General features: G+C 56.0%; 2 protein-coding genes across 2 annotated transcripts in view; both read right to left on the bottom strand.

Moving 5' to 3' along the window:
• Positions 1-9135: 9135 nt before the first annotated feature.
• On the bottom strand, positions 9136-14647 carry FADD (Fas associated via death domain). The gene is made up of 2 exons (XM_081100203.1): positions 14235-14647; positions 9136-12055 (listed from the first exon to the last, which is right to left on the bottom strand). Exons 1-2 carry the CDS (start codon positions 14518-14520, stop codon positions 11700-11702), a joined length of 642 nt encoding a protein of 213 aa, XP_080956329.1. The 5' UTR covers positions 14521-14647; the 3' UTR covers positions 9136-11699.
• Positions 14648-20689: 6042 nt separating this feature from the next.
• ANO1 (anoctamin 1) overlaps positions 20690-26688 on the bottom strand; it is a 72250-nt gene continuing 66251 nt past the window's right edge. The window contains exons 24-26 of the mRNA XM_081100165.1: positions 25873-26057; positions 22901-23006; positions 20690-22215 (exon numbers count right to left, since the gene is read on the bottom strand). Of these exons, the coding sequence (XP_080956291.1) occupies positions 21973-22215; positions 22901-23006; positions 25873-26057 (534 nt within the window). The 3' untranslated portion in view covers positions 20690-21972. The remainder of the gene's footprint in view (positions 22216-22900; positions 23007-25872; positions 26058-26688) is intronic.

Genomic DNA, 26688 nt, shown 5'->3' with positions numbered 1-26688 from the left:
GATGGATAGATGGTTGATGAAAGGATGGATGGGTGTGTAAAGAATGGATTAATGGATGGATGGATGATGAATAGACAGATCGGTGGATGGATAGATGATGGATGGCAAGATAGATAGGTGGATGATGGATGGATGATGATAGGTGGGTGGATGGATGATACAGTGCAAACAAAGGTGCCATGAGGAGGTGGGGGTCAGGTTTAATTGAAGGAGGCTTATTAGAGGAGTTGAGAGGACAGCATTGTGGTGACAGCTGCAACTTACAGAGCTTTCCCTCTTTGCTGGGTCCCAGACCTGGCACTTTATTTGTGTCACCTCTCTGCATCCTCATGGTAGCCCTTGGTGTGAGCGATCGTCCCCTTGCCTAAGTCTTGCTTCACTGGTAATTAATACTTTAATAAAAATTTAAATAAGTAACACTTGCTTGACACGGCATTTAAAGGGTGCAGCAAGATGTACATTTTCCCACTGCGGAGACCCAGACTGTTGTAGGCACAGTAGGAGCTCAATAAAACGCACTGACTTGGATATTTAACATGTGGAGAAACAGCAGCTCAGAGAGGGTGGGAGCTTGCCCAGCGTCTCACCGTCAGCCACGTCACGGTGTGCAAGCAGGTTCCTCTCACTGCAGACCAGCCCTCTCCGCCGAGGAGGAGGAGGAGTGGGGTGCGGAGGGCACGCCTGAGCTGAAAGGTGGGGGGGGGGGTAGACAAAGGCTCAGAGGCAGGAAAGGCATGGCACGTCCTGGGCACAGAGAGGAAGATTGTGTCAGGAAGTACGGTGAAGCTGGAGTTGGCATCAAGGCCTTGAGATCCAGCTGAGGAGGCGGCGGTGACCGGCCAGGCACAGGAAAAGGGCAGATGCCATCTTTTTGGAGCTCGGAAGGCAGGAGGCCAGGACAAGACGAGAAAGCCGATGTTGCAGTTGGGGTGAAGACAGTGTGCCACACAGAACCAAGCCAGACCCACTCTCAAAGCCTCCCCCTGGAGGTCTGCCCTGCTCCCACCTGCCCGTCCTCACCGCCGCCTGCCTCATGGAAAGAACATGATCCACTGGGCCGCTCTCTTGGCGGAGCGCAGGGCCTGGGGACAGGAATGGAGGTGCTTCCAGGCCAGCAGAGGCGGCGCTCCGGGGGCTGCCTGCGTGCGGGTGTGCCCCGCCGGAGGACTCTAGGTAGCGGTGAGGTAAGGGACTTGGCACCAGATAGCACTGAGTCACATGGTGAGAAAGCTGTTCCCCTTTCAGTTACCCATCAATCCCGAGCAAACTGAAATTCAGGATCCTGGTTATTCAGGCGAATGACGAAGTTTTCTGTTTGTTTTAAAGACAAGAGCAGCCCTGTGGTCCAGAGCCTTGAAGGGCAGCTGAATCTGTCAATGGTTTCTGAATATTATTTTTCCACCGCAGTCATTGTTACGGTCACCTTCTACTGACTCCCAAGAAATCCTTTCTTTCAGTTTGTAGTAGGTTGGTGGTAAGTGTCTGAAACCCCCAAATCACCGTGGCTTCAATGAGAGAGCATGTCTTTCACCGAAGGCAGGCTGGTAGAGGCTCCGCGATCCAGGCTCCGTCCACCTTGCTGCTTTACCCCTCGTGGTCCAAGATACCTGCCGGTGCTCCAGCCACCAGGCTTGCGTTCCAGCCAAAGGAAGGAAGGAGATGCTGACGTGCACAGCTCCCTCCCTTTAAGGATACTTCTAGGAAGTTCCAAATGGCACTTCTTCTCAAATGACCACGCCCGGCTGCAAGGGAGGTTGGGAAGCAGCCTGGATTCTGGGCAGCCATCCACTCATCTAAAAATCAGGGATCTCAGGGAAAGCAAGAAGGTGTGAACAGGTACTGGGGAAACGAGCGAGTCTGCCACGCTCTGCTTTTCTCTCCTGATGGAGACATCGAGTTTTTTATTTTATTTTAATTTCAAGTGAGGAAAGAGTGTCGCTTTAAAGAAAAAGCTAAGTAAATAAAGGAACAGGTGGCCCCTGGTTGGCCTGGAGCTCAGTGAAGCTCAGGAAGCATGCTGTGAATACAGAAACACAAAAGATAATCGAAGGGCCAGATGGATCAGGGTCAAGTTTCATTTTTAGGATATCTCAGGCCCCTGTGGACAGCGGCCTGGAGCAGGACAGATCAGAGGCAGGAGCCCAGAAGAGGGGCAGAACGGTCTGAGCCAGGCCCTGGAGCTGGGAGGAGCGCAGGTCTGGATAACCAGGAAAGCTAACCAGGCCTGGCGAGGGGGGACCTGTGGGCATCAGCATCTGTTTGTTTGCTTTGGGGGCAGGCGTGGGGGTGGGTGGGGCTGCCATGGGGTTTAAGAATAAGAAAGAAGTTAAGATGGGATAGGTCAGAGGTCTCTAGGTCAGAGGCTGCTGAGAGGATGGAGGGGTCTACTAAGCCAAGCCCACAGGCCATCCTGAACAAGTATGTGGACAAAGCACTGACCAGGGCAGTGCATGGGGCGAGGGCTCACATCCTGGCAGTGCTGACGCTGTCTGCATTGTCTCGCTGCACCCACACAGTGCAGCAAACCGGTCACCTCTATCCCCATTGGACAGCAAGAGGAAGCTGCTCCCGATGGTCTCGGGCGTGTGAACAGCAGAGCAGATCCACACAGGGTCCGAAGCTTCCCAAACTGGGGCCCTGGTGCCCAGAACCGTGCCTGGCCCGGGCAGGGTGGTCCTGAAGAATGAGCGAATGAATGGGAGGGCCATCCTCCTGCCTTTGCGTGCAAACATTCTCTAGCAAGCAGGAGTCTCGGGGAACCATGCCACCCCTTTCCCTGGCCGGCAGCTCCTGGTGGGGAACACTCCATTTTCCCAAAATAAAAGGGTGTGGGGACCGGAAGTGTGGCTCCCTGGGCTCCTCCCTGACTGCTCTGGGCAGGAAGCCAGCCCTCGCGGTTATTTCCAGCGCCCGCCCTGCTTTCAGCGGAGTATTTCTGGAGTGCACACAGCCTTATTTTAGTGTTATGTTAGGGGTTGCTCCGCGCTGGGCAGACGCCTGGCCACGCATGCTGCTGGTGACTGCCTGGCTGTGGTGACTGGGCCAACCTTCCGTGGGAGCCCAGGACAGCATGTGGGCTGGGATGAGCTTCTCCCCCCCCCCCCCCCCGCCCCCTCCAGCTGGGCCAGTCTGGGAGCTGGAAGGTGCTGCAGGGCAGTCCAGCTCCGTCAGTCTGCGGACTTCACCCTCCGCCTCCTACTGTGAGCCTCCCTCCCCCGCCCCCCCACCCAATCACCAAACTCCAAAAGTTAAAGTACCACCCCTAGGAATCTAGTTGTTTGGTTTTTCTCATTTTCCGATGAGCAAGCACATTCACTGAATCTCTAATAAAATGAACCACACATTTAGTCATGTCCTTGTCCTGCTTAAAACATGTTGTCTAGAAGATAAAATCCAGGCCTTTCCTTTCCCTTCAGGCTGAGAACACTCTCCTGAACCTGCCTCGAACCAGCCCCACTAATCTGCTCCCTGCCTCCCGAACAAGCTCTCTTCTTTCATGCCTCCTGACCTTTGCACTTGCTGTTTTCTGTGCTTGAACTGCTCGCCATCTGCTGAACTCCTACTTATCCTATGAAACCCAACTCAAAAGGCCCCTTCTCCGAAACACAGTTAGGTGTCCTTGCCCCACCTGTGATCTGACAGATTACTCAGCTCTCAGGACTCTGGTTTCTTCTCTTGTCATTGTTTTCCTGTCTCTCCTGTTATACCTGGAACTCCTGAACATCACATACCACCCTGCATTCATTCCAGTCCTGTCCTTCCTCCCCATTGCCTAAGGCAGTTACTATCCCATGATGGTAATAAGTCAGCAACTACCTTCCTTGGTGTTTCAAGTTCTGCCCTGGCTTTGTCCCACCGCAGCCCTGGGAAAGGCGGGGCACCCCCAACTTTACTCATAGGAAATGCAGGGGTTCCATCAGCGAGCAGTGAGTGCCCACATTCCTTGGGCTGGCAGCACTGGGTGTGCAGTTAGAAGGCACCCAGCTGCGGTGACTCAGTGGGTGTCAGAGGTGGCCCAAGGTCACTCCTCACATCCCCCCCCCCCCGCCCCCAAGCCCAAACAGGGAGAAAGGAAGGTGAATCCCAACCCCCTTTGTTTTACAAATTGGATGACAGAGCCTCTCAGATTAACCAGAAAACAAAACGAAAACCAAAACCCCAAATCCACCACTTACATCATTTCCAGCCTGGAGGAGGGCCAGCTTTCAGCCTAGGGCTCAGCTCTACGCACTGGATTGGCCCAGAACACCCCCTGCCTTCTCTGTTCCCTGAGCTTCGGGTTGGCAATGGGGGGGGGCGTTGTCCCCTGGGGGCCGGAACCCCACAAGACCACTGGGAGTCTCTGGAGCTGCTAGACCCCTCCCGCCACAGCCCATGCTCAACGACAGGCCTGGGCTCCATCCAGATCAAAGCCAGCCTCAGCCCATCCTGAGGGGAAGGCCAGGTTAGAGCCCAGGCAGTTAGTGTACCTCACGTTGGTAAGGAATCCGGTCATCCTGCCCCCTGCGGTGCTGGGGCCACTTCAGGGCTCTGTGTAGGACTGAATCAGACTCCGTGGGGGTGGGGGTCCGGGCAGGGTGGTCCTGAAGAATGAGCGAATGAATGAATGGGCTTGGGCAATTTGAACACATTTCCAGAAGATTCTTTCTTCCTTGGGGATAGGTGCTCCCCCTCTCCTCTCCTGATCAGCAGGCACCCACACTCTCGAAGCTCTTACTCCAGCCCCGTGATGCACCTCCTTGCCCAGGGGCCCCCTTCGGTGGAAGTCCTGAGGGCCCCTCCCATTCAGCGTCCTCTGAACCCAGCATCCCTTTGTGGGCTGTCCCCCCACCCCCCCCCAGCCACTGGGCCGCCTCCTCAGGACACCACCTCCTGCCCTGAACCGCTCGGCACCACCCCCTCTCTCTTGCCCCATTGCCCCACATGTATGCCAGGCCACAAATATACCCTGGAATTCGTTCCTGCTCTCCCTCCACCACCGCACACTATCCCAGCCCCCTCCATCGCCACCCCCCCTCCCCGGTCGCCTGGCCCATTCCAGTAGCCTTGAACCCACTCCCCTTTCCCTCCTCTGTTCCCTGCAGCCAGAGCAGCAAATCTGATTACCCTGCCCGCTGCTGGCACGTCTTCAGGGCTGCCCCTTACTCCTGGGACAAAATCAAACTCCTGGAGTTCCAGCTCGCACAACAAAGGCTGGAGTGGTTGACACAGCAAAGCGAGTTGCTAAAGGACAGCAGACCACTCTCGGGCTTCAAGAGGGCAAGTGCTCCAGGGAACCTTCCAGCTGGCACTGCCACCCAAGCCACCACGAGACCTCTGCTGTGCTGCTCCCGCCTGTGCAATGGGGTCCCCGAGCCCTGCCCGGGTCCTGGCTTTGGGCCATCCCTGCGCTGCAGGGAGGCAGAGGGTGCCATTGCCCTGGGAGGTGAGGGCTCTGGGCATGCATTTCTTAGGCATGTGTCACATGAGCAGAGCAAGCTGATTAGCCACTCAGTGATGTTTGTCATTCGGCTCTGCTGATGGCTACACCGAGGTCGCTGTGACTGCCACAGCCCTGGAACAAGGGGCTGATGCGTCCTTAGTTGTGTACTTCCCTCTGTTCTGTGAGCAAGTCACAGAATCCTCACGGGGTCCTAGGGGGAGGTGCCGGGACCACCCACTTTGTAGATGAGTTCATTTGCCCAACGGCACACAACTGCTAAGTAGTGGAGCTGGGCTTCGACCTGGCCAGGCTGCTCCAGAGCCGGCCTCCTGGGGATGCCATGCCCCCGGGGGTGGGGTTCGCTGGGTCTCTGTTAGCTCTGCCTTATTGTTATCCATTACCTCTACACGGTCCCCCACATCCTTTTGGCGACTTGAATTTTGGTCTGTGCTGACAAAGATGAGTTAGTCTCCAGTCTCCTCGATCCATGTACATTGACTTCTTCCCATAGTCTTTGGTTTGTGGTCTGGGTTGCAAACACCATCAGTGGGGCCAGATGACAGGAGTCCCATTCCCATTTGTCTATCCATGCACACACCCATTCATCCATCCATCCATTTTATATGTAAAAATCTTGATAAGTAAGGGCTTGCCGGCCAGGCCTGGATCAAATGCTCCTCAGAGCGAGGTACGGGGCTTGACTTCTTAGATGTTACCCAGGGCCCGTGAAGATCTCTGGAAATAAACATGTGACCCAAGAGTTTATACCAGCAAGCTGTAAAAGAAGTCATTTAAAACATGCGGTCACTCAGGAACAATTAAGATAATGACATTTAGTGACCTTCACAATGTACAGTCACTCACCACACCTCATCTCAGCAGCCCCGGGAGAGGGAGGGTCCTCTCAGGTGAGCAATGGAGGTTGGGGAGGTGGGGCTTCACTGTGGGGTCACCCAGCTAGAGGGAGGTGCAGTGGGCAGTCCCAGGCTGAGCCCTTTGCTAAGAATCTACTGCATGAATAGATGGGTGAGTGGGTGGATGGATGGATGGGTGGGTGGATGGATCCAGAGCAAAGGTATGCTCCTGAGTATGGGCAAGTGGCATCCATCCTGGCTGGGGGGAGGGCAGCTCCCGAGGTCCCTGGCTGGACCTGCGTGGTGTGAAGGGCAAATTCCAGGTCTTGGTCATCACGGGGAGTGCTGGCCGGGGCACTGGGCATCAGTGGGGATGGCCTGCCTGCACCCACCCCAGCAGGAATCTCAGAGCCTGACCAGCCCCAAGCCCAGCAAAGGCAAAGCGCCCTGGGAATCTGAAACCCTCCAATGACACAATTTCTTGCCTGCAGGAGACTCTGGACCCCCAGGACACCTGGGCTGGCCTTTTACAGATGCAGTTCACTTATTGATCCGCTCAGCAGACCCACAGTAAGCCTTACCTGCAAAGCGGCTGGGTGGCGCTGGGAGCAGCAGTGAAAAGGAAGCTGTAGGTAGTGGAGCTCAGGGTGCTGAGCCTGGTGGGGTGGGACCGGGGCAGGAGGGGCCTAGGACAGGTAGTGGGGTTGGGCAAAGCTGCTGTCAGAATGGCTTGGGCAGCCTGCTGGGCACCGCTCCTGGCATCACGATGCTGCTGACTAGCGTTGATCCTGGGGGACCTGGGCATCCTGGGAGCCGGTTCCTCCAGCTGGGACCCCCCGGGAAGCACTGCCACTGACCCAGACTCAGTGATGAGCAAGGCTTTGCTTGTGACGATGTTACTGAGATCCATACAAACAGAAGGCCAGATGGAGGCTTCTGCTTCCAGCTCTCAGAAACTACAGAACATCAATACAATGACAAGTTAGAGGGTTGCCTACAAAACGGACACAATGTAGATGAATAGCGTAATTAAATGGTTAATTTAATGTGAAGAATGACTTCTTAATTGCTGTAAAATAGACACAAAATGTGCCCCTTTCAACCATGTTTAAACGTCACTGAGCACGCTCACAGTGCTGTGCAGTCATGGCCACCCTCCATCCCCCAAACTGTCGTCTCCCAACAGCTGTCCCACGAAGCAGCACGTGAGGTTTGGTGGGACAAAGCTGTCACCTCGTGTCTACACGGTCATCGGGCAGGCTTGGGAGAGGGGGAGGCCTTGCACCCCTGGTATCTGGGGTGACACAAATGGCCGATGGCTTTTCATTCAACCCAACCAGGAGATCTGCGCCCACACATCACGTGGCTCTCACTCAATGAGGACCCCCCTCACCCACTGAGTCAGCCTCTGTGCCTTGGTGGCAATATGGGGGGCACACACGTGTGTCTCTGGCCAGTGTCTTAATTTAGACAGACTCAAAACTGAGGGCTTCTTTGATGAAACTGGATTTCCATTGCAAATTTTCCCTGTGAGAGACAAGTTCTGCCTTTGTATCCGCAGACGGAGGGAGACTGGGCATTTTCTCACGAGCACATGCGACCCCAGCATGCTTGCCTGTCCAGTTCCAGACACAATGCACACAGCAACCCTGTGGTTAGAAAGCGGTCCGAGAGATGACTCAGAATAGTGATCATGGAAATAAAAACACAAAACAAAAAAATGTGTAGAGAGCTTGTGGCTCTAAAAATACATTCTGGGCCCTGGCCAGTGTGGCTCAGATGGTTGGGCGTCATCCTGTGCACTGAAGGGCTGTTGGTTCCATTCCTGGTCAGGGCAAATACCCAGGTTGGGGGCTTGATCCCCTGCGCGCGGGGGTGGGGGGTGGGGGCACGCTGGAAGCAGATACTTGGTGTTCCTTTCTCACATTGATGTTTCTTTCTCAAGATCAATAAAAAATGTTAAAATAGAAAGAATACATTGAGAGCTCTGCAGATGGGGGGTGGGTTAGAAGGGGAGGGAAGGGCAGGAAGGAGAAGAGCCTGTGTTTTCTAGAGGGGGTGAGGCTCATTGGGAGGCAGCAGGAGAATCTGTGAGGTAGTCTGGTCTAGAGGTAGCCCCAGGCAGGAGGAGTCCCAGTTCTGCACCTTAGGCACTGGCCAGGAATGGGGAGGGGGGGAGGGGATGGGGAAGATGCTGAGCTTGAGTTTTGTGGCTGGCAAAATGCCTACCCGCCCAGGTGCCCAAGTCCTAACCCCCAGAACCTGTGAATACCTCTTGCATGACAACAGATGTTACCCCTGGCTGCAAACAGTATGGGTTTGGTGTTTTAGGAAAAGACTGGGAGGAACCAGGGAGCTGGGACAGGTGAGGCCAAGGCTGTAAACTGGTGCTGGGAGAGGGTGTGCAGGAGTGGGCAGCGGCAAGAGGAAACCAGGAGCATTTCATGGGGAATGGTCAAGAGCAGTCAATGCCTGGAGGCTGAGCGAGGCTGAACAGGCATATGAGTTTGCAACCTGCAACCTCAGCAAGTGCTGGGAAGATGCAGTGAGGACGGAGGCCAGTGAGTAGGGAGGAAACAGGATGAACGAGGGCCTCCCACCAGTGGCTGGTGACCCTGGAGGCGGGGTGACTGACAGAGAGCCCTGTGTGTGTCCAGGGCAGGACTGGCTGTGGTGTGAAGAGGTGAGAGGGTGTGAAGCCAGAGCACTCAGGAGGGGTGGGCAGGCCAGGCACTGACCCTTTGTTCCAGGAGACGCTTGATCCAGTTCCCCTTGATTGGCCTGAAATCTGGGAAACACACAGGCCTCTCTTTTTCTGGGGGAAAAGGGTGAAGAGAGCAAAACATGCCCTTAAATTCAGCTTTCGAGTTGACTTGTCTACACACCTTTATTAGAAACATACGATGTCATGATTGCAAAAAATAAGGCACATGGGTTGCTATGAGAACTCCTTGTCCAAAAATTGTAGCAGCTCCCTCCTTTGGGTGGTGGAACTGACCCTGTCAAGGCCACGGCTCTGATCAGACATCAACCCTGTCTGTCCCAGGAGAGGCTATGGAAAGGCCCAGAACGTTCCGCGGAAGCAGCCTTCACCATCTGTGTCAGACTCAGCCACATGCTCTCCAGGGGCAGAACACCCCACCAAATAGTCCAGGTTACTCCACACATCAAAGAAAATGCGGAAAACACAAGTACAGTAACCCTGTCATCAGCAAATAACCGTTCTCAGATGCTTGCTGTGTGCATTTCACCTCTGTGCCCATCTGTGCTTTGTACAAGCTGTGTGTATGGTTTATGTTTCCTTGTTTTACAAAACTGGGGACACTGTGCATCTCAAGGACAGGCTGCGTGTCCTGTTCGACCGAGTCTCACGCCAGGCTCGGTGGCCGTCCCTTGGAAGCCTCCCGACCACGTGCACGCTTCTATCTGGCTTGAAGCCTCATCTTCACCCCACCCTCCGGCTCTGACCTGGTGGCACACAGCAGCCCAGGGCTAGGACCCCCTGGGCCCAGCAGCATCAGTTGGAGGCATTTTGTCACCCATCACCTTTGCTGAGTTTTACAACTCAAGACCCAAGCTTTGTTTGAGTGAGATCAGATCACGCAAAGGATGAGGTGAGGCTGCCCCAAGGCTAGGGCTCCTCCCTCACCACAGGGACAGGAGTCGTGGGATGTCAGTGCCTCACTGCACTGGCACTGGGTGATGGGCCACTGGAGCAAGCTGAGGACTGAGCCTGTGTCTCTCTACCGGGCAATGGGAAATTTCGGATACAGCAACCACGCCCATCAAAGCCTCTATCGGAGCACCTGGCATGATGGGAGGGCTGGGGTTCTTATAGCATGTGGGAGAGGGAGGATGTGGGGGAGGATGCTGCCAGCTGCTCCACACATCCCCATTTCAGCAGTGGACACCACAAACCATAGGAATGGCAGAACCTCTAAAACCTATCTCTGGGCAAGAAATATGGACACACTGCCGAGAAAACTCAATTCCCAAAGCTACCCATTCGGGAAGCCACTCACATTTGCTGATGGTGAGGACGTCTGCTGTCCACAGAACTGGGCTGGCCTGGGGCTTCAAGAGGGTGCTGCTGGTGGGTGGGGGTGTGTAGTGCTAACACGGGGCCGGACCACACCGTACGGGACAGAAACCAGCTCAGCTCCTTGGCAGCACTCAGACCTGTGATGGGCTGGTTAACGCCCGTGTTCCGGGCAGGCTTTCGGGGTGAACGGAGTAGGGCCATGCTGTCCTGTGTGCTGCTGCGCCCCAGCTCCTGGCACAGGAAGTATCTGCTGAAGGTGTGGGGGCTCAAGGGCCGGGTCCACACTGAGTGGGGGCATGGCTAGGTCCTCAGGGGGAGGCACACGCATGACATCCCATTACATGTGGCTGTTCCCAGGTGGCAGCTGAAGGCCCAGACTAGGGACACCACTTGGCTCCCGGGTGCCTCCTGGAGGTAGGCAGGGCCCAAGCAGCGAACGCTGCCCTCCTCAGACCCCGGTGTCCTGAGGGTAACACTCCCCTATTCAGAGGTGGGGCAACTGTGAGGAAATGCGGCCACTCAGGCTGAGCCCAGGATGGGCTGCGAGGGAGACCATGATCGGCTGAGACGGGACTCTTGAGAATATGTGATATAAAATCGATAGAAATAGAAAATTATCTGTAATAGGGAGATTTTTGCTATAAAGGCATTTGCTTAGTACGATTACTGTAGAAACAGGAAGATTGCTTTCTAAAATTACAGATCCCAGTCCCTTGCCAATTCTGTTACCAGAAGGACAGTGATTTTGTTACAATAGTAACTGGATTCACAGGAATCATAGTGCTTCTAGGGACTGAGTGTAGAGCTGACTGTGAGATCACTTCACTTCTGAGCCCCGAACAGGCACCACCTCGGAGGAGGCAGCTCCCTCAGGGGCAGGGGCAGGGCCTGGAGCAGGGGTGCTTCTCGCCCATGCGCTGCCCGAGCACTCGGTCCGCACGGACAGCCTCACGAGCAGAGTGGGCTCTGAGCTGGCGCACTGCCTCCAATCCCAGCTCTGCTGGCACCAACCCCAGTTCCCTCCAGTGCCTTAACTCTGAGCTCTCTCCCTCCCCTGAGAATTGTGAGGTAACAACCAGGGCTAGATTCCTTTTATGTGCTGGATATGGTTCCAAAATCCCTCTGTAGGAACTCACTTAATGGAGGCCAGACTCCCTTTCACAGGGTGATCAAGAAGAATGAATGGATGTATGGGTACCGGGCCCGAAGCGCCACCTGGCACACAGTGTGCGCTCAGTCAGCGCTCTGGCCGAGATGCCTGTGGCTGTGCGAGTGAGCGCTGAGGTCGCTTGTCCTGGCTCACTGTGAGGTCTTCACAGCGCAGGCGCACGGAAGCCCTGGTCAGGCTCGGTGGAGGGGTCCCTGGAGAAGAGCCGCGGGGTCAGGAGGAGGCTCTCGCGCTGGGTGCGTCCACGTCCCATGACATGAGGGACACAGTGCCGCTTCCGCTCTCGTTCTCGCGCTGGAGGTCCCGGGCCTGCTGGTGCTCCTCGATGAGGTCTGCCACCAGGTTGAGCCGGCAGGCCCTGAGCGCCTCCACAAGGGGGGGCACGGCCGCTCGCTCCCGTGCGGTGCTCTTCCAGACTCTCAGCGACTCCCTCACCTGCTCTGTCAGGCTCCGGGGATACTTCACCTCGATGGCATCGATCTTGCTGTCAGACACTTTAAGCTGACGAGCCAGCCTTCTCCAGTCCTTCCCCACGTGATCGCATATGATGTCAAATGCTGCATAAAGGTCTAGGGAAAGAAAGAACACAATGATTGACCAGAGGTTGGGGCAGCTGCTTAGGAGACAGACACCCCAATGGACTTCTCTGTGCTGACCCAAGTGCTGGGTACACCAGAGGTCCTCTTGCAAAGCTGAAGTCCCCTGGCAGCAGAGGGGCTGGAGGTCACAGAAAGCCCAGCAGTGACTTCTAATCCCACCCCAGCCAATGCCACCCCAAGACACGGAGGTGTGGCCTGCTGAAGACTTGGTGGCTGGGACGGGCTGTGGTGGAACTATCTGTTTGGACAGGGGACACTGAAGAAAGGGCTGGGAGTTGCTGGAAGGAAGGAAATGGGGCTACTCCCCTAACCCATCCCGAACCATGGCCTCTAAAAGGATATATCCGTGTCAATTCCCTGGAACCACGAACGTTAACTTAGTTAGAAAAGGGTCTTTGCAGATGTGAGTAAGTTGAGGATCTCGAGATGAGGCCATCCTGGATTATGCAGGTGGCCCTATATCCAGTGATGTGTCCTGATAGGACATACACAGAGGAGGCCATGTAACCATGGGGGCAGACACTCAAGTGTCGTGGCCGCCTGGAGCCCCAGGAGCAGGACGAGGCAGGAAGGACCACCCCCAAAGCCTGCGGAGGGAGCACAGTCCCGAGACACCTTGGCTCTGGACTCTGGCTGCCTCCTGCGAGAGAAGCAAGCTCTGCTGCTTTAAGCCACCGAGTCGGTGGGGATTTGTATGGCAGCCCCAGACTGACCACCAGTCTTCAGTCCCCGGCTACCACGTCCTCAAGTGCTGGCGCTACTGCTGAGACCAACCAGCCGGGGACTACAGACCACAGGCTATTCTGGAATGCGGAGAGAGGCGAGAGGACAAAATGTTCCTGCCAATTCCATCTCCAGCGACAGACCAGAGACTCTATGGCCATTTGTACAGACGAGGAAACCGAGCACAGAGAAGGCCAGTCAGCCTCCTGAGGTCGGACAGCCAGACCAGGGCAGAGCCAGGTGGCAAAACCCTGACAGTCTGAATCTTTAGGCTAATCATCTTCTATAGAAGAGTCACGAAGAATCACCCTTGTCAACCCTCACACCTGCTCTTCACCTCCTGGTGCACTTCCCTCCAACGTACATCACACACACACACACACACCTCCCCCCCGGAAAATACTTGAAGATACACTTTTCCCATGTCCCGGATTGTCTGTCTAGCACTGTGTGTGCACGTGTACATATGTATAAATCTGTCTACTCTTAGAGCTGTGCTGTCAGCCTGCCACCAATAAGAAGCACCCGTGCTTATGGAGTGACTCTTAATATCCTTTTTGGGTTCAGAGACAGAATAACCCATTTCAGGCCACAGCCGGAAGCCCTGAGGGGTGCCCCCCAAGCACTTCCTGCCCTTGGGTTGTAGACTATGGCCTGTGGCTTAGAAACCCTGAACTTGGGTTTCACTTTCACTCCTGGAGGCTCTGCAAGCCACAGGTGCGGGCTGCGGAGGGGGTGCCTGCTAGCCGGGCAGGAGCCACTGCAGAATGGACTTGACCAGGGGGGCAGTTTAGTGCCTAATTCCCCACCCCCCCGCCCCCGGCCATACTGCCTGGCCTCAACCCTCCCTCCGTTAATTATTGGCTATGCAAGCCACTGAATATCCCTCTGGGCCACAGTCCTCTCGCCTGTAGAAGAGGAAGAATAACGGTAGGTAACAGTCTTTAACACACGGGGTTATTGTGAAACTGAATACGTAATGTGCCGAGAACAGTAAGGGCAGCCATAAACCCGCCTACTGTTACGGTCACTCTTCCCCGAAGGCGGCGGGCACAGCTGGGCGCTTGCTCCCAGCAGAAGGCCAGTGCGGGCGGCAGCACAGGCTCCCGCGACCCTCTCCCACCCGGAGCAGGTCAGCAACGCCTTTTCCTTCCGAGTATTTTCTCTTATTTGGTGCGGACCCGGGCTCTGCACCACAAACACTGAACTTGGGGGGCGGGTGTCCAGGCCCTGCAGCCCAGGGCGAGCTCACGGTTCTGAGGTTCGGTTCTCCCACACGTCACCGGTGTTCCAGGGGGGTTTAGGGGAAACCCACGCAAACTCGAACCTGGCAACGGTCAGACGCCCGGCAGACCCGCAACGCGGCCTGCTGGGCAGACTGGCTCCGGCCCCCGGCCCCCGGCCCCCGGCCGCCGGCCGCGCCCACCTTGCTCCTCCGGCGCCGCCCGCTCCGCCGCGCCCGCCTCGTAGTCGTCCAGGAGCCGCAGCAGGTCTTGGCGCCGCAGGGGCACGAGCAGCTCGCGCAGCAGCTCGGTGTGCTCGCCGTCCAGCTCGTTCTGCTCGAGCAGCACGGAGAAGAGGTCCACGCCGCTCTGCACGCGCTCCAGCTTCCTCTTGCTGATGCGGCCTTGGCACAGGAACTTGAGCTCGGTCAGCTCGCCGCTCGTCAGGCCGGTGGACACCGAGTGCAGCAGCACCAGGAACCGATCCATGGCGGCGGCCACCAGGCGGGCGCCGAACCTGGCCCGCCGCGCGCGTCCCCCGCTCCGGCCCGCCACCCCCGGCCTCGGCCCGCCGCCCGCCCGCCCGCCGGCCTGCGCCGCCGCTGGGGGTCCCTCTTCACAAACCCCGAGCTTCGATCCCGACACCGGAAGTCCACCCAGGGCCTCCTCCGGGTTTCGCGAGAACTCCGGAGCCTCGCGAGAACTGCGGGACTCACGCATGCGCCCGGGACCCGACCGTAGCCGTTTCTGCCTGGGAGACGCGCCGCCGCCTCCAGGGGGCGCCCCAGGCAGGGTACCGGCGCGGGCTGGGGTGGCCTCTGCGCCTGCGCCCTTCGGACCTTCTCCCTCCTGATGTAACCTTTGGCCTTGGAGCTCCCGAGACCCCCGGTGGCGGGCGGGAGGGCGGGCCTGCGTTTCCTGTGGAATGTGGCAGGACAGCTGCTGCTGATAAATTCATTTATTTATTGACATTGGTGATGGTGCATGTCCTTTAGTGCCCCCTAGGCACCTGTGTGCGGAAAAGGTGACTCAGGTTTATTTAGGTGGTTAACTTTAATTGGTATTTGATTTTTAAAGTTGTAGTCATTGGTGCTTTGAATGCTTTTTAGCCTTTATTGAGCGCCTACTGTATGCCAGGCAGTAGGTGCTGGGGACAAATTCGGGAAGTCCCTGCCTGCTAGAGCTTAGTCATTGGTACACTCGTTTACAAAACGCAGATAAGAAAGCGCAGTGTGCCTGAGGTCAATGCTGCAGGAAGGGGGCTGGGGGGGGGGGCAGGAGGTAGGGGTGGGGTGGGGGTGGGGGCTGAGGGAAGGCAGGGGGAGGCCAGGGAGGGGCCACGTAAGGATCGGCTTTTCTGCTGAGATGGAGCCCCTGCAGAGTGAGAAGCAAAGACATCTGAGTTACATTAATATATATATATATATATATATATATATATATATATATATATATATATGATGTGCTTCCAGGTTCATCCACGACATAGCAGGTGTCTTCCAGGTTCATCCACGACATAGCAGGTGTCAGTGTGGGTTCCTTTTTATGGGGCAGAAGTCTTCCATGCATGGATGGACCACATTTGTTCACCAGTCATCAGCCGATGGACATTCCAGTTGTTTCCACCTTTTGGCTATTATGAATAATGCTGCTATGAACTGAGTAATATGTTTGAAAACTTTTTAATTTATTGATTTTAGAGAGGGAGAAAGAGGGAGAGAGATGTTGATTTGCTGTTTTACTCATTTATGTATGTATTGGTTGACTCCTGTATGTGCCCTAACCGGGATCGAACTCACTACCTTGGCACAGAGGGATAATTCTTTAACCCACCGAGCCACGCCAGCCGGGCTCTGCGTAATATTTTTAAGGAACTGTTCTGAGTAGAAGCCATGGGACTCTGCACTAATCCCGATGAGGGAGGAGAGCCCCTGGACCGAGTGCAGTGCAGGGGGTGAGAGGGGTGAGGCCCTCTTCAGATTTGGGGTGGACACAAACAAGAGGAACTGAGGGTACTTGTGCATTGACTCACCTGGGGAAGGTGGGGGTGGGTGGGTTTGGGGGAGGACCTATTAGACATGTTGACTGGACAGTGGGACGTACAGGAAGAGGGTTTGGCACAGAGATCTGGGCAGTGATGTGAATTTGGGAGCATTCTGCAGATAGGTGGTGCTTGTGATGGTAAATTTTTAAAAAATGCATTTTTTTAAAAATTGATTTCAGAGAGAAAGTGAGAGGGAGAGAGAGATAGAAACATCAGTGAAGAGAGAGAATCATATGTTCCAGATATGAGTCCCACGTCAGATATATAATGTGCAAACATTGCCTCCCATTTGGTGAATTGCCATTTAACTCTGTCGACTGTATCCTTTGATGCCATCTAACTAGAGAGATGGCAGCGTGAGAAGGACTCCCAGCCGACACTGGCTTGAAGATTGTGGGGTGGGTCTGGCCCTGCCGACACCTTGGTTTTAGCCCAGTGAGACTTGTGTCAGACGTGTCACCTACGGAACTAGAAGTTAATAAATGTGTGTTGTTTGAAGCCACTAAATTTGTGGTAATTTGCCCCAACAGCAGACAGAAAACCAGCCCTGGCCCGCCTGCAGGCTCTTTTCCTCCCAAAGTGCAGTTCCCACAGGCAGCCAGCAGAGGGAAGCAGCCACCTATAAACAAACCCAGGGACCAGCGTTAACGCGGCTGGAAGTCAGCACAGGGCTTCAGGACCCTGGTTACAGTTGGGTGAGGAGGGGTGACCAGAAGGGAGCACCAAGGGAGGCTTCTGAGTCCTGGCTACAGCGGTGTGGGTTTTGTGGCAGTTGTCTAGACACTTAAGGTACGTGCAGTTTTCTGTGTTACACGTCAATGGGCGGGGAGAGAGGGGGCATGGGGGTGGGAGGAAGAGAAGGGGAGAGGGAGAGTGGATCACAGTAAATAAGTATCGGCAGAGCTGAGGAAATCAGGCCTCAGTTTCACAAGCTGCCTTTTCCCCAGGTGCATCCCAGGATCCTGGCCCCGGGGGCTCACACCAACTCCTCTGAGGAGACCTGGCTGAGGTGTCTGTGCTGCCCAAGTCAGTGTGCCAGGTGTCAGCTCCTCTGCCAGAGGCTGTGGGCCTATCTGCGGGCCAGAGGCATCACCTGCCTCCCACGTAACCCCTAACCTCCTCCACCAACACCCCTGCCAGTTGATTCTAAGGTCCACGCAGCCCAAAGGCAGAAAAGCTCAGTTGTCAGTCTGTTTGCCTGCCATCCATGTACCCATTCACTGATCTGTCTGCCTAACCACTCATCCATCCATCCATCCATCCATCCATCCTCCCAACCACCCATCCATGCACCCATTCACCCATCTATCCACCCATCTACTTATTTATCCATCCATCCATCCATCCATCCATCCATCCATCCATCCATCCATCCTCCCAACCACCCATCCATGTACCCATTCACCCATCTATCCACCCATCTACTTATTTATCCATCCATCCATCCATCCATCCATCCATCCATCCATCCATCCTCCCAACCACCCATCCATGCACCCATTCACCCATCTATCCACCCATCTACTTATTTATCCATCCATCCATCCATCCATCCATCCTCCCAACCACCCATCCATCCATCCTCTCAACCACCCATCCATGTACCCATTCACTGATCTGTCTACCTAACCACTTATCCATCCATCCATTCATTCATCCTCCCAGCCACTCATCCGTGCACCCATTCACCCATCCACTTATCCATCCATCCATCCATCCATCCATCCATCCATCCATCCATCCATCCATCCGTCTTCCCAACCACCCATCCATGCATCCATGCATCCATCCTCCCAACCACCTATCCATGTACCCATTCACCCATCTATCCACCCATCCACTTATCCATTCATCCATCCATCCTCCCAGCCACCCATCATCCATTCGCTCACTTGGCACTTCTGGTGCCTTCTTTGTGCCCGGCCTGGGCCCCTGCTCCTTCCGGGTCTGTTCCTTGCAGGGTCAGTACTTTCCCACTTGGCGGTGGCTCCTGCAGAACGTGGACGGTAAATGAGTGCTGCCCAAGCGTGGAGATACCGACACCTGTGCTGGGGGTCATTTTAGGGAGCACGTTGGGCCCTAGGAGCCTGCAGGTGAATGTGTGGGAGGTGGGGATGTGGGTGCCCGGCTCTGAGTCCAGCCTTGGGGTGAGGACAGCTGTGTCCCAGCACACGCCTTGGCCAAGCTCTGTTGCAGGGACCCCCAGAGCTGGTTCTGCATCTCAGGAAAAGGACCTGCCCTGGGCTCGTCTAGAAAGCCAGTGGCTCCGGCAGCCATAGTCTCAGCTGCCCCTGTGGGCTGTGGGCAGGCACGTTTGGGAGGGTGGGAGGTGGACTGTGGCGGGTGGAAAGGACTTGCACCGTCTAAAGAAGGGCAACCGGCCCCAGTCCCACGTGAGAGGTGACACGGTGAAAAATGGGGCGTGTCATCAGTGGGGGAGAATTTTCAAGAGAACAGCAAGCCAGGATTTTTATGTGGATTTAACTGGTTTTTCTATATTAAATTCACTCAAATATCAACTAATTCTGAACCTATCAAATGGAGGTTGTGGGGCTGGATGCAGCTCACACCAGCTTCCACCCTCTGGGGAGGGCTGCTCAAAACCCCACATCAGATGCCGGGGGATGGACTCCTGCCCATTCCCACACCATCCAGGGGCCAGAAACAAAAGTGTTCGGCACTAGGTGCCACAGGGCCTGGGTGCGAAAGATGGCTGCGCAGCCTGCTGTGTGACTACAGTGGAACTAGGACCTTCTCTGGGCCTCCTTGTGCCCGCTGTGAAGTAATGGCACCGACCGACCAGCTGATCTCTGGGGAATCCTTCCACTGTGAGATTGTGAGTCTTTCTGACATTGTTGCTCTTTCTCCACCACTTCTACCACCCCTGCCCAAGCCTACCCTCGCTCACCTGGACTTCTGCAGCTCTCTCCTCTCAGGCTTCCCACCCAACAGCTGCAAAGACTAAGATGTGAATCAGATCCTGGCACTGCCTGGTTAAAACCACCTTTACTTTGCCATGGCACTTAGCACCAAGCTCACAGTCCTCACGTGGCCGGGAGTCTCTGCGTGAGTTGGTTCTGGTGGCCTCCCCTGCCCTTTGCTCTAGCCACGCTGTCCTTGCTGCTCCTAGAGTTAGCCCAGCACACTGCTGCCTCAGGACCTTTGCACTGGCTGTTCCCGCTGCCTGAACTGTCCTGCCTCCCTCTCCAGGGTTTTACGTTCTGGCTCCTCATTGCTCAGCTCCCCAGGGGCCTCCCTGACCAATTCAGTCTGTCCGTGGTACCCCCTGTTTATGTTCATCAGCACCCCTTTCTTCCTCTGAAGCTATCGTGTTTTGGTGTTCATTTTCTGGCTCAGCATCTGGTGCCCTCTGTAAGAAGCCATCCCCCGAGAGCAGGGGCGTCGTCTGCTTGGTCCATGGCTCTCTCTGTGAGCGTGCCATGAGTGAATGTCTGAAGGCCCTGAGTGCCAGCCTCCATAAGGTCTTGGCTTAGGTGCTACGGAGCCTGTGATCATGGGCAAGTCACCGCCCCGCTCTGATGCTGTGTCCTCATCTGTCAAACGGGGCAGGTGCCACCATAAGCCCTCAGGCTTCAGGGAGGACCCAGGAGAGGAAGGGGTTCCTGCGACACGGGCCCTGGGTGCTGCCCTCCATTTAGGACCTAGAGTGCGGTCCCAAAGCTTCAGAAGGCCTTTCTGAATGCGAGTAACCAGGACACTGGGCGCTTGCGGTTTGCTGAGGTTTTCTTGGGGACGGAGGCACGTGGCCACCAGAGGGCGCCCGAGGCTTGCGGCTGGCAGGGAAGGCCCGGAGGTGTGCGGACCCCGCTACCCCGAGCGGCTCCTGAGTGAGTGTCCAGCTGCCAGGGTGTGCTGCCCGCTGGAGTTTGATATTACAAATGCCCCTTCTTTCACGAAATGATGGGGTTCTCGGTGGTGGTTTAAAAGCAGGTGCCCCCACTTGGCCACAGGAAAACACTGGTGACTCTAGGTTGGTCCCCGAAAGGTTGGCGGGAAGGTTTAGCTCCATGAAATCCCAAATACTCTGTTGGGTGGGAGCAGGGGTCAGGATTTGGGGTTCATGGAAGAGGCTGCTGGGAAGGTGCGACAACTCCCATCCCAACGCACATGTGTGAACACAAGGACATATAAACACATATAAACACATGCACACACAAGCCCCTGCACACAGACATAGGCACACACCAATACACACTTGCACACACACAAGCACATATACCAGTAAACACATAAGCGCATATGTGCACACACAAGCCCCAGCATAGACACATGCACAGACACATGCACATATGAACATGTGCGCACACATGCCCCTGCACACATGTACACACACACGCACTCAGAGGGGAAGTCCCAGGAACACCCACAGCACTCCATGTGTCTCACCAAAGACGATGGATGCCCCCAAGTCCCTCCCGAATTCTCAGCTCCGCCCTGGGGCTTGGGACACGGGGGGAGCCCGGGGAGCCTCCGGGGCAGATGTCACCGGACAGTGTTCCGTGACACACACACATTTAGTCAGGAATGTCTAGCTACGGCTTCCGGATCTGTGCACATTCACTTAAAAAAAAAGGTTTCCATGAGAGGATTTTTGGTAATCACCTAGTTTTTAATACAATATTCGTATACAAAACCCCCATTTCACACAACTTCCTGTACACAGGAACACAGGAGCATCCGATGGCACGATTTTAGCACATGAGGGACATCGCCGCCTGCAGACTATGACCAGGGCTGGCAGCCGGTGTGTCTGCTTCCCTCCCGTGTTTCTCTGGGTGCTCGAGGCTTGGACCCCGGCACCCACAAGACCTGTGTACACAAGCTCTTAAAATCCTAACTGTCCAACAGTAACATTCCTGTGAGTAAAAATATAGAGAAGTGTTACCAAAATAGAAGACTTTATTAATAAAAATCTTTGGTAGTAACAGTATTTTAAATTCCTCTCAATGATACTTGGTTAACTAGTAAAAGAAATTCCTTCCACCTTTGAGCTACAGGAAAAAAACCCTTCAAATCCACCGTAGAATCGATTAAAAAAAACAAAAAAAAACACAAACCCTCAATAAATATCCGAAAGCTGTGACCGAACCCTGGGAGCCGTTAGACTTCCTGAAACCACTGTCGCCCCCAGATGCCTCCGGGTGACCGCTCACTGCCTGCTGTCCTGTCGCTGGGCGTTGCCCATGAGGAAAGGGGACAGCTGTGAGGCCAGCTCCCGGCACGGGGGTGGGGTGGGGTGGGGAGGGGAGGGGACAGGTGTGGCTCCTGACGGGACCTGCCCCCGCTGGCTCTCAGGCGTAAGCTGGACGCTCCCACGCCCTCTGGCCGACATGGCCAGGCCACCTCCCCTGACCAGAGTGCCTGCTTCTGAGCCTACAGAAAAGGTGATGGAAATCCGCTGGCTCTCCTGACCGAGAGGCAGGTGAGGTCTCAGGGAACTGGTCTCAAATGGCTCATTCCTCTCTGTTCCCCCTCCAGGTGGCACCAGATGTGCCCAGGGCCTCGGGTGCTGTTCCCACCTGTCAGGGTGCCAGGGGGATTACAGAAGGTGCTCCCAGCGCCTCTGCTCACGGCCGCCATTGGGGGTGGGGGGGGAGACGCCAGGACTGCCCTGCAAAGGCCGCCTCTGCCGCGTGCACCACCCTATCCCAGCAACCATTCTGATTAACTCCAAGAGAAAAGATAAAAAATTCCCTGCATCATGGGTTTGTGCAAAAACAAGGGAAAAAAACAGAAACCCAGAAAAAAGATTTTAAAAAATGTTGTTCTATCAGAAGGTGGTCTTCAAGGTTTGCTGCAAACACAGGAGCCACCCGACCTGGTGGGGGTGGGCCGCCTGCCCGGGAGAGGTGCCCCTTGGTCGGGCGCCGGGGCCGCTACAGGGCGCCCCCGTGGTTTTCGGGGCCGTCCGGGCCGGCCTGGGGGCTGTGGTTGCTGCAGGGCTCGCTCTTCTTCGGGCCCCGCTCCATCCACGTGTCCAGCAGCTGCTGCTTGCCCTGCTCCTCCCGCATGAACAGCTCGACCATCAGCACCTTCTCCTTGTGGATCTGCTGGCTGATGTCCTTGGGGATGTCCGGGATGACCCAGTCCACGAAGTCGCTCATGAACATGACCAGGTTCTGGAAGGACCGTCAGCGTGTGGGGGTGGAGAGGAGGACCCCGGAAAATGCTCCCCAGGTCTCCCCACCTGGCAGCACCGCCCCCCCTGTCACGCCCCTGCCGGTGGCCTTGGGCACCCCCTTGGAGCTCCTGGGCCTCGGTTTCCTGGAAGGTATAACTGAGGCAGGAAACCTGCCAGCAGCTCCTCCCGACATGTTTGCTAGCCTTCTTTTGAAAATTTTACAGTTATTTTTAGAGAGAGAGAGGGAGCGAGAGGGAGAAAAAGAAACACCCGTTTGTTATTCCACTTGCTCATCACTCATTGGGTGAATTCCTGTAGGTGCCCTGACCTGGGGATCGAACCCACAACCTGGGGGGAGTGGGTGACGCTCTCACCGACCGAGCCACCGGCCAGGGCGGCCGGCCTGCTTGAGAATCTGAGCTCCGTCAATAGGAAACGCCTCTGGAGGAATCGAAATTCCTTGGCTGGGAGGGTTCAGAGATGATCCGCTGGGTCACGCATCACCAAATAAGACAAGTGTCAAGGCTTCAAAGCAATTAATAACATGAAAGCAGCCCACAAAAGGACGGAACTCCGGCTGATGCCTCCGTGGGCACGCCCGCCGTGCCGCGGCTCGGAACCCTGCCGCCCGGACCCTGCCTGACACAGACTCTCAAACTCCTGGACGCGGGGCCCCGGCGTACCTGGAAGACGATGACGAAGGCCAGCCGTGCCGCCAGGACGGCCCAGAAGTCCTTGGAGATGTCGTACTTGTGTTCCGACCACGGGGGCTCCCGGTAGTCTTTGTACCTGCAAACGCCGGCAGGAATGGGGGGCTGCGAGAGGACCCTGGGGTTCTGCCCAGCACCACGTGGCCCCTGAGGCCACAGCCTCGGCAGGGGCAGCCCCGCCGCCCAGGGGACAGGAAGTGTCTCCATGTTGGAGGGATGACCAGGAGCCACCGTGGGCTGGCAGGGCCCGAGGGGCTTTGCGGAAAGTTGAGGACCCCAGTTAAGTGTCCCTGGAGGCCCAGCTGTGGGCCCCCAGAAGGAGGCTCTGGGACCATCTGGTGAAACCCTATCTCCAAAAGAAGTCCCACCGGAAACCCCGGGAGGTCAAACCAAGCGAGCAGAGCTTCCCTGGCTGAAGTGGGTGGGGGTCCCTAAGCCTGGCTCCCCTAACCTTGACCCACGCCTGCTGTCCACAACACTCAGGCTGGGTCTGCTGAAACCCAGTCTGAAAACCACCTGCCCAGTCTTTGCAGCGGAAACTACTAGAAAGAACAACATGTTTTCTCAGCGTGGCCTGTGGAGGGGGTGAAACATACAAGTGGTGTGGCCGGGGCCTGCCTGGCAACTGCCCCAGGGGGCCCAGTGCCCAGGGGCACTCCTCTCTCTTCCAGCCACAGCCTCTCGGCTGTGACCTCCTTATCTGTGACTAATACAGTCCACCCCTCCTTCCCAGTTATCACGTTTAGACATTGCCTAATGACTTCCTGCTCGGAGAGACCAGCTCCTCACACCCCTCCCCCGAGCCTGCCTCTGTCCCTCCTTCTGCCCACCACTCTGCCAAGTGGGAGGGATGGGCACCTCCTGAGCTTCCGGTCTCTCCATCCCCTTCCTCTTTCACGCAGGCCCAGAGATGCCCAGGGTGAGGACCCAGGGTTCTGTCTCCACCGAGGCCCGTCCAACTGCTCCCTGAAATCTGGGGGTGCTTGGGCTTAATGGGCTGATGCCCCTCTGCATTGGAAATGCCCTCAGGAAAAATGCCCGCAGTTTCCAGGCTAGGGGGCCACAGGTGTGCTCCGTGCCGGTCACTGAAAAGCTGAGTTCCAGTGGGGAGAGGAGACAGGGCGGCACCGGCGCTGTGGGCACAGAAGCCCTGGCCTGGACCCCATCCAGTTACTGCCTTGCTGTGTGTCCCTGCACAATCGCCTGGCCTCTCTGGGCCTCTGCCTGGCATTCCCTCACTTATTCACATCGTGTGCCTTTACTGAACAGCTACCACGTGCCAGGCCCCAATCCAGGGAGCAGACGCAGCAGGGAACACAACCGACAGGGCTCCTCACCCACAGAGCGTTATCTCTGGCGTGAGCTGGATGGGAGGGCTAAGCTGCCAATCCCGGAGATAGGATTGGGCTGGGAACCCACAGTCTGGTGCCAGCTGCTGAGCGACACAGAAGTTGCACAACCTGAACTCCGATGGGAACAGGCAGCCCGTGTTCTCCCAGCATCAGAAGCCACACACGTGTCCTCCTTTCTGTGCTCAAGGCCTGCGGCATCGGGAGACTGGGAAATGTGTTTGGGTCACCTGGCAAACTCCTATGCATCCCTCAAAGCCCACTTACAGATCTGTCCAGATGCCACCACCTGCACTGACCTCTATGATCTTTTTTTTTTTCCCTTGCGTGGCTCTCCTTAGCCACCTGCTAGCTCCCCTGGGGAGAATAACAATATTGATGTCCTCTCTGGGGATGGCTGTGAGCATTACATGAGACAAGGCCTGTTTTAGTACAGGGACAAATGGTAGCCACCAGCATCACAGCTCTCAGCTCTGCTCCGCCGCCTCTCACACCCACCGCCCCAGGCTGGGCTCCATGCTGCTCCTCCCACAGCCGGCTCCTCCGGGAAGTGGGTTGTCATGGGCGCGGCCAGTGGAGGCGTGGAGCTCACAGCAGCTGCAGCCCATGATCATGGCCAAAGGATGGGGTGGACCTGGCCGAAAGCGAATTCTGGGGAGTGCAGGGGTCTGGCCCACAGTCTTCCATATCCACGGGGGTAAAAGCAACAAGATACTTAAAATAATGGGGCCTTCACCCTGCTCCCTGGCTTCCCACTATGTGAGCAGGACACCTGAACTAATGCATGGGCTGGGGAGCTGCCTCCTTAACCAATGCCTGTGACCTGCTTCCTGATCCTAAGACCCAAGGCTGACCCTATGACATCAACACTGACACTCCCGAGGGGATTTCTAATGAAATGGCCTCCTACCTCCCTGCCTTCTTCCTTCAGAATCATCCTTCCTTTAAAATTCGGTGTAGACAAATAGGTCAAGCCTGAGCGTGCTCTTGGCATGAACATTCAGACAACACAAAGGTACTGGTGCTCCTGGGGCACCTGCCTGCAGTAGGACAGGCGGAGGGTTGGAGCAGGTCATCCTCTGCCTATCCTGGGTGCATGTGCCCACCTATGTGTATGTTGAAGTATGGGCCCCTCCCTGACACAGAGCACGCAGGGCACCATGTCGCTGCTCACTGATCACTCGCCAGCCGCGAGTGTCTGCTGCTGCAGCGCCATCAGCAGCACCTGCAGAGTCCACGAGACTCGGGCCTGGGACTGCTGACTACTGGGCAGGAGACATTCTTGCCACTGGGACTGCTGGGCCAAAGGGTACAAAGCAGGAGCTGCTGGGGGACCTCCCTGCTGCCAGAAAACCATGCCCGCACGGACGAGACAAAGGTGGGAGGCAGCACCTGAGTGGCCCTGATGGCACCCGGCAGCACCTGGATCCAGCCATGCCTGAAGCTACTCTGGACTTCCTAGTTAAAAGAACGAAGGGATCTTTTATTTCTCGCAGTACGACTGAGCTGTCCCGTGACTTGCCCCTGAAAGAATCCTGGCTTGAACCGGGTTCTCCCAGAAAGCGGGCTCTTCACTGGGAGGGGCGGGGAGGGTACCTGCAGATGTGCACCTCGTAGCCCAGGTCCAGGGGGTCGTTGGGGGCTGTGCCGTCCTGGAAGTCGCTGACGTTGAAGGAGGAGAGGGTGTGGTTGACGAAGCCGTGCATGGTCCCGTTCTTGCTGTACATGTACAGGTACACCAGGCGGGGGATGAAGTCGGACGTGAAGGAGATCACGAAGGCCTGGGCGGAACAGCAGGGTGAGCACAGGGCCCGTGGCCCTGGGCCTGCTCGTGGGACACTGCCCATGAGTTAGTGATGTGAGCAAAGGCCCAGTGAACACAGGAAGGGTTGGGGGCATTCCCGTCAGCCCCTCCGGCAGCCCAAGGAGCTGGGAACACATCACCCCTGGGTGGGAAGGCATGGGATGAATGCTGGCAGCCTCTACTAGCTGTGTGGCCTTGGGCTAGTCACCTAACCTCTCTGTGCCTCCATTTTTCTTCTGGTTACACAGGACTAACAACACCCACTGTACAATCCTCGTGCCTCGTGTTTTTTTTTTTTATATATATATTTTTTAAGATTTTAAAAATTGATTTTTAGAGAGAGAAGAAGAGGGAGACAGAGTTTAGAGAAACATCGATGTGAGAGTGAAACATCGATCTGCCGCCTCCTGCACACCCCCTACCAGGGATGGAGCCTGCAACCCAGGCATGTGCTCTGACTGGGAATTGAACCTACAACTTTTTAGTGTACGGGACGATGCTCAAGCAATTGAGCCACACCGGCCAGGCACTTAAAAAAAAAAAAAGAGCAGAAAGATTGCCAATGAGGAATCTCTTTCTCAATGTCTCTCTGTCTCTGTCTCTCTCTT

This window comes from Myotis nattereri (assembly GCF_964212035.1).
Source record: "Myotis nattereri genome assembly, chromosome: 9".
In the NCBI taxonomy this organism is placed as follows: domain Eukaryota; kingdom Metazoa; phylum Chordata; class Mammalia; order Chiroptera; family Vespertilionidae; genus Myotis; species Myotis nattereri.
This window is presented reverse-complemented; position numbering and strand designations above follow the sequence as displayed.

Excerpts from the sequence above, each read along its gene's own strand:
- FADD (XM_081100203.1), bottom strand. The coding sequence starts at position 14,520 with ATGGATCGGTTCCTGGTGCTGCTGCACTCGGTGTCCACCGGCCTGACG. Across the intron at positions 12,056-14,234 it reads GGCGGCGCCGGAGGAGCAAG|ACCTTTATGCAGCATTTGAC; the intron begins GTGGGCGCGGCC and ends TTCTTTCCCTAG.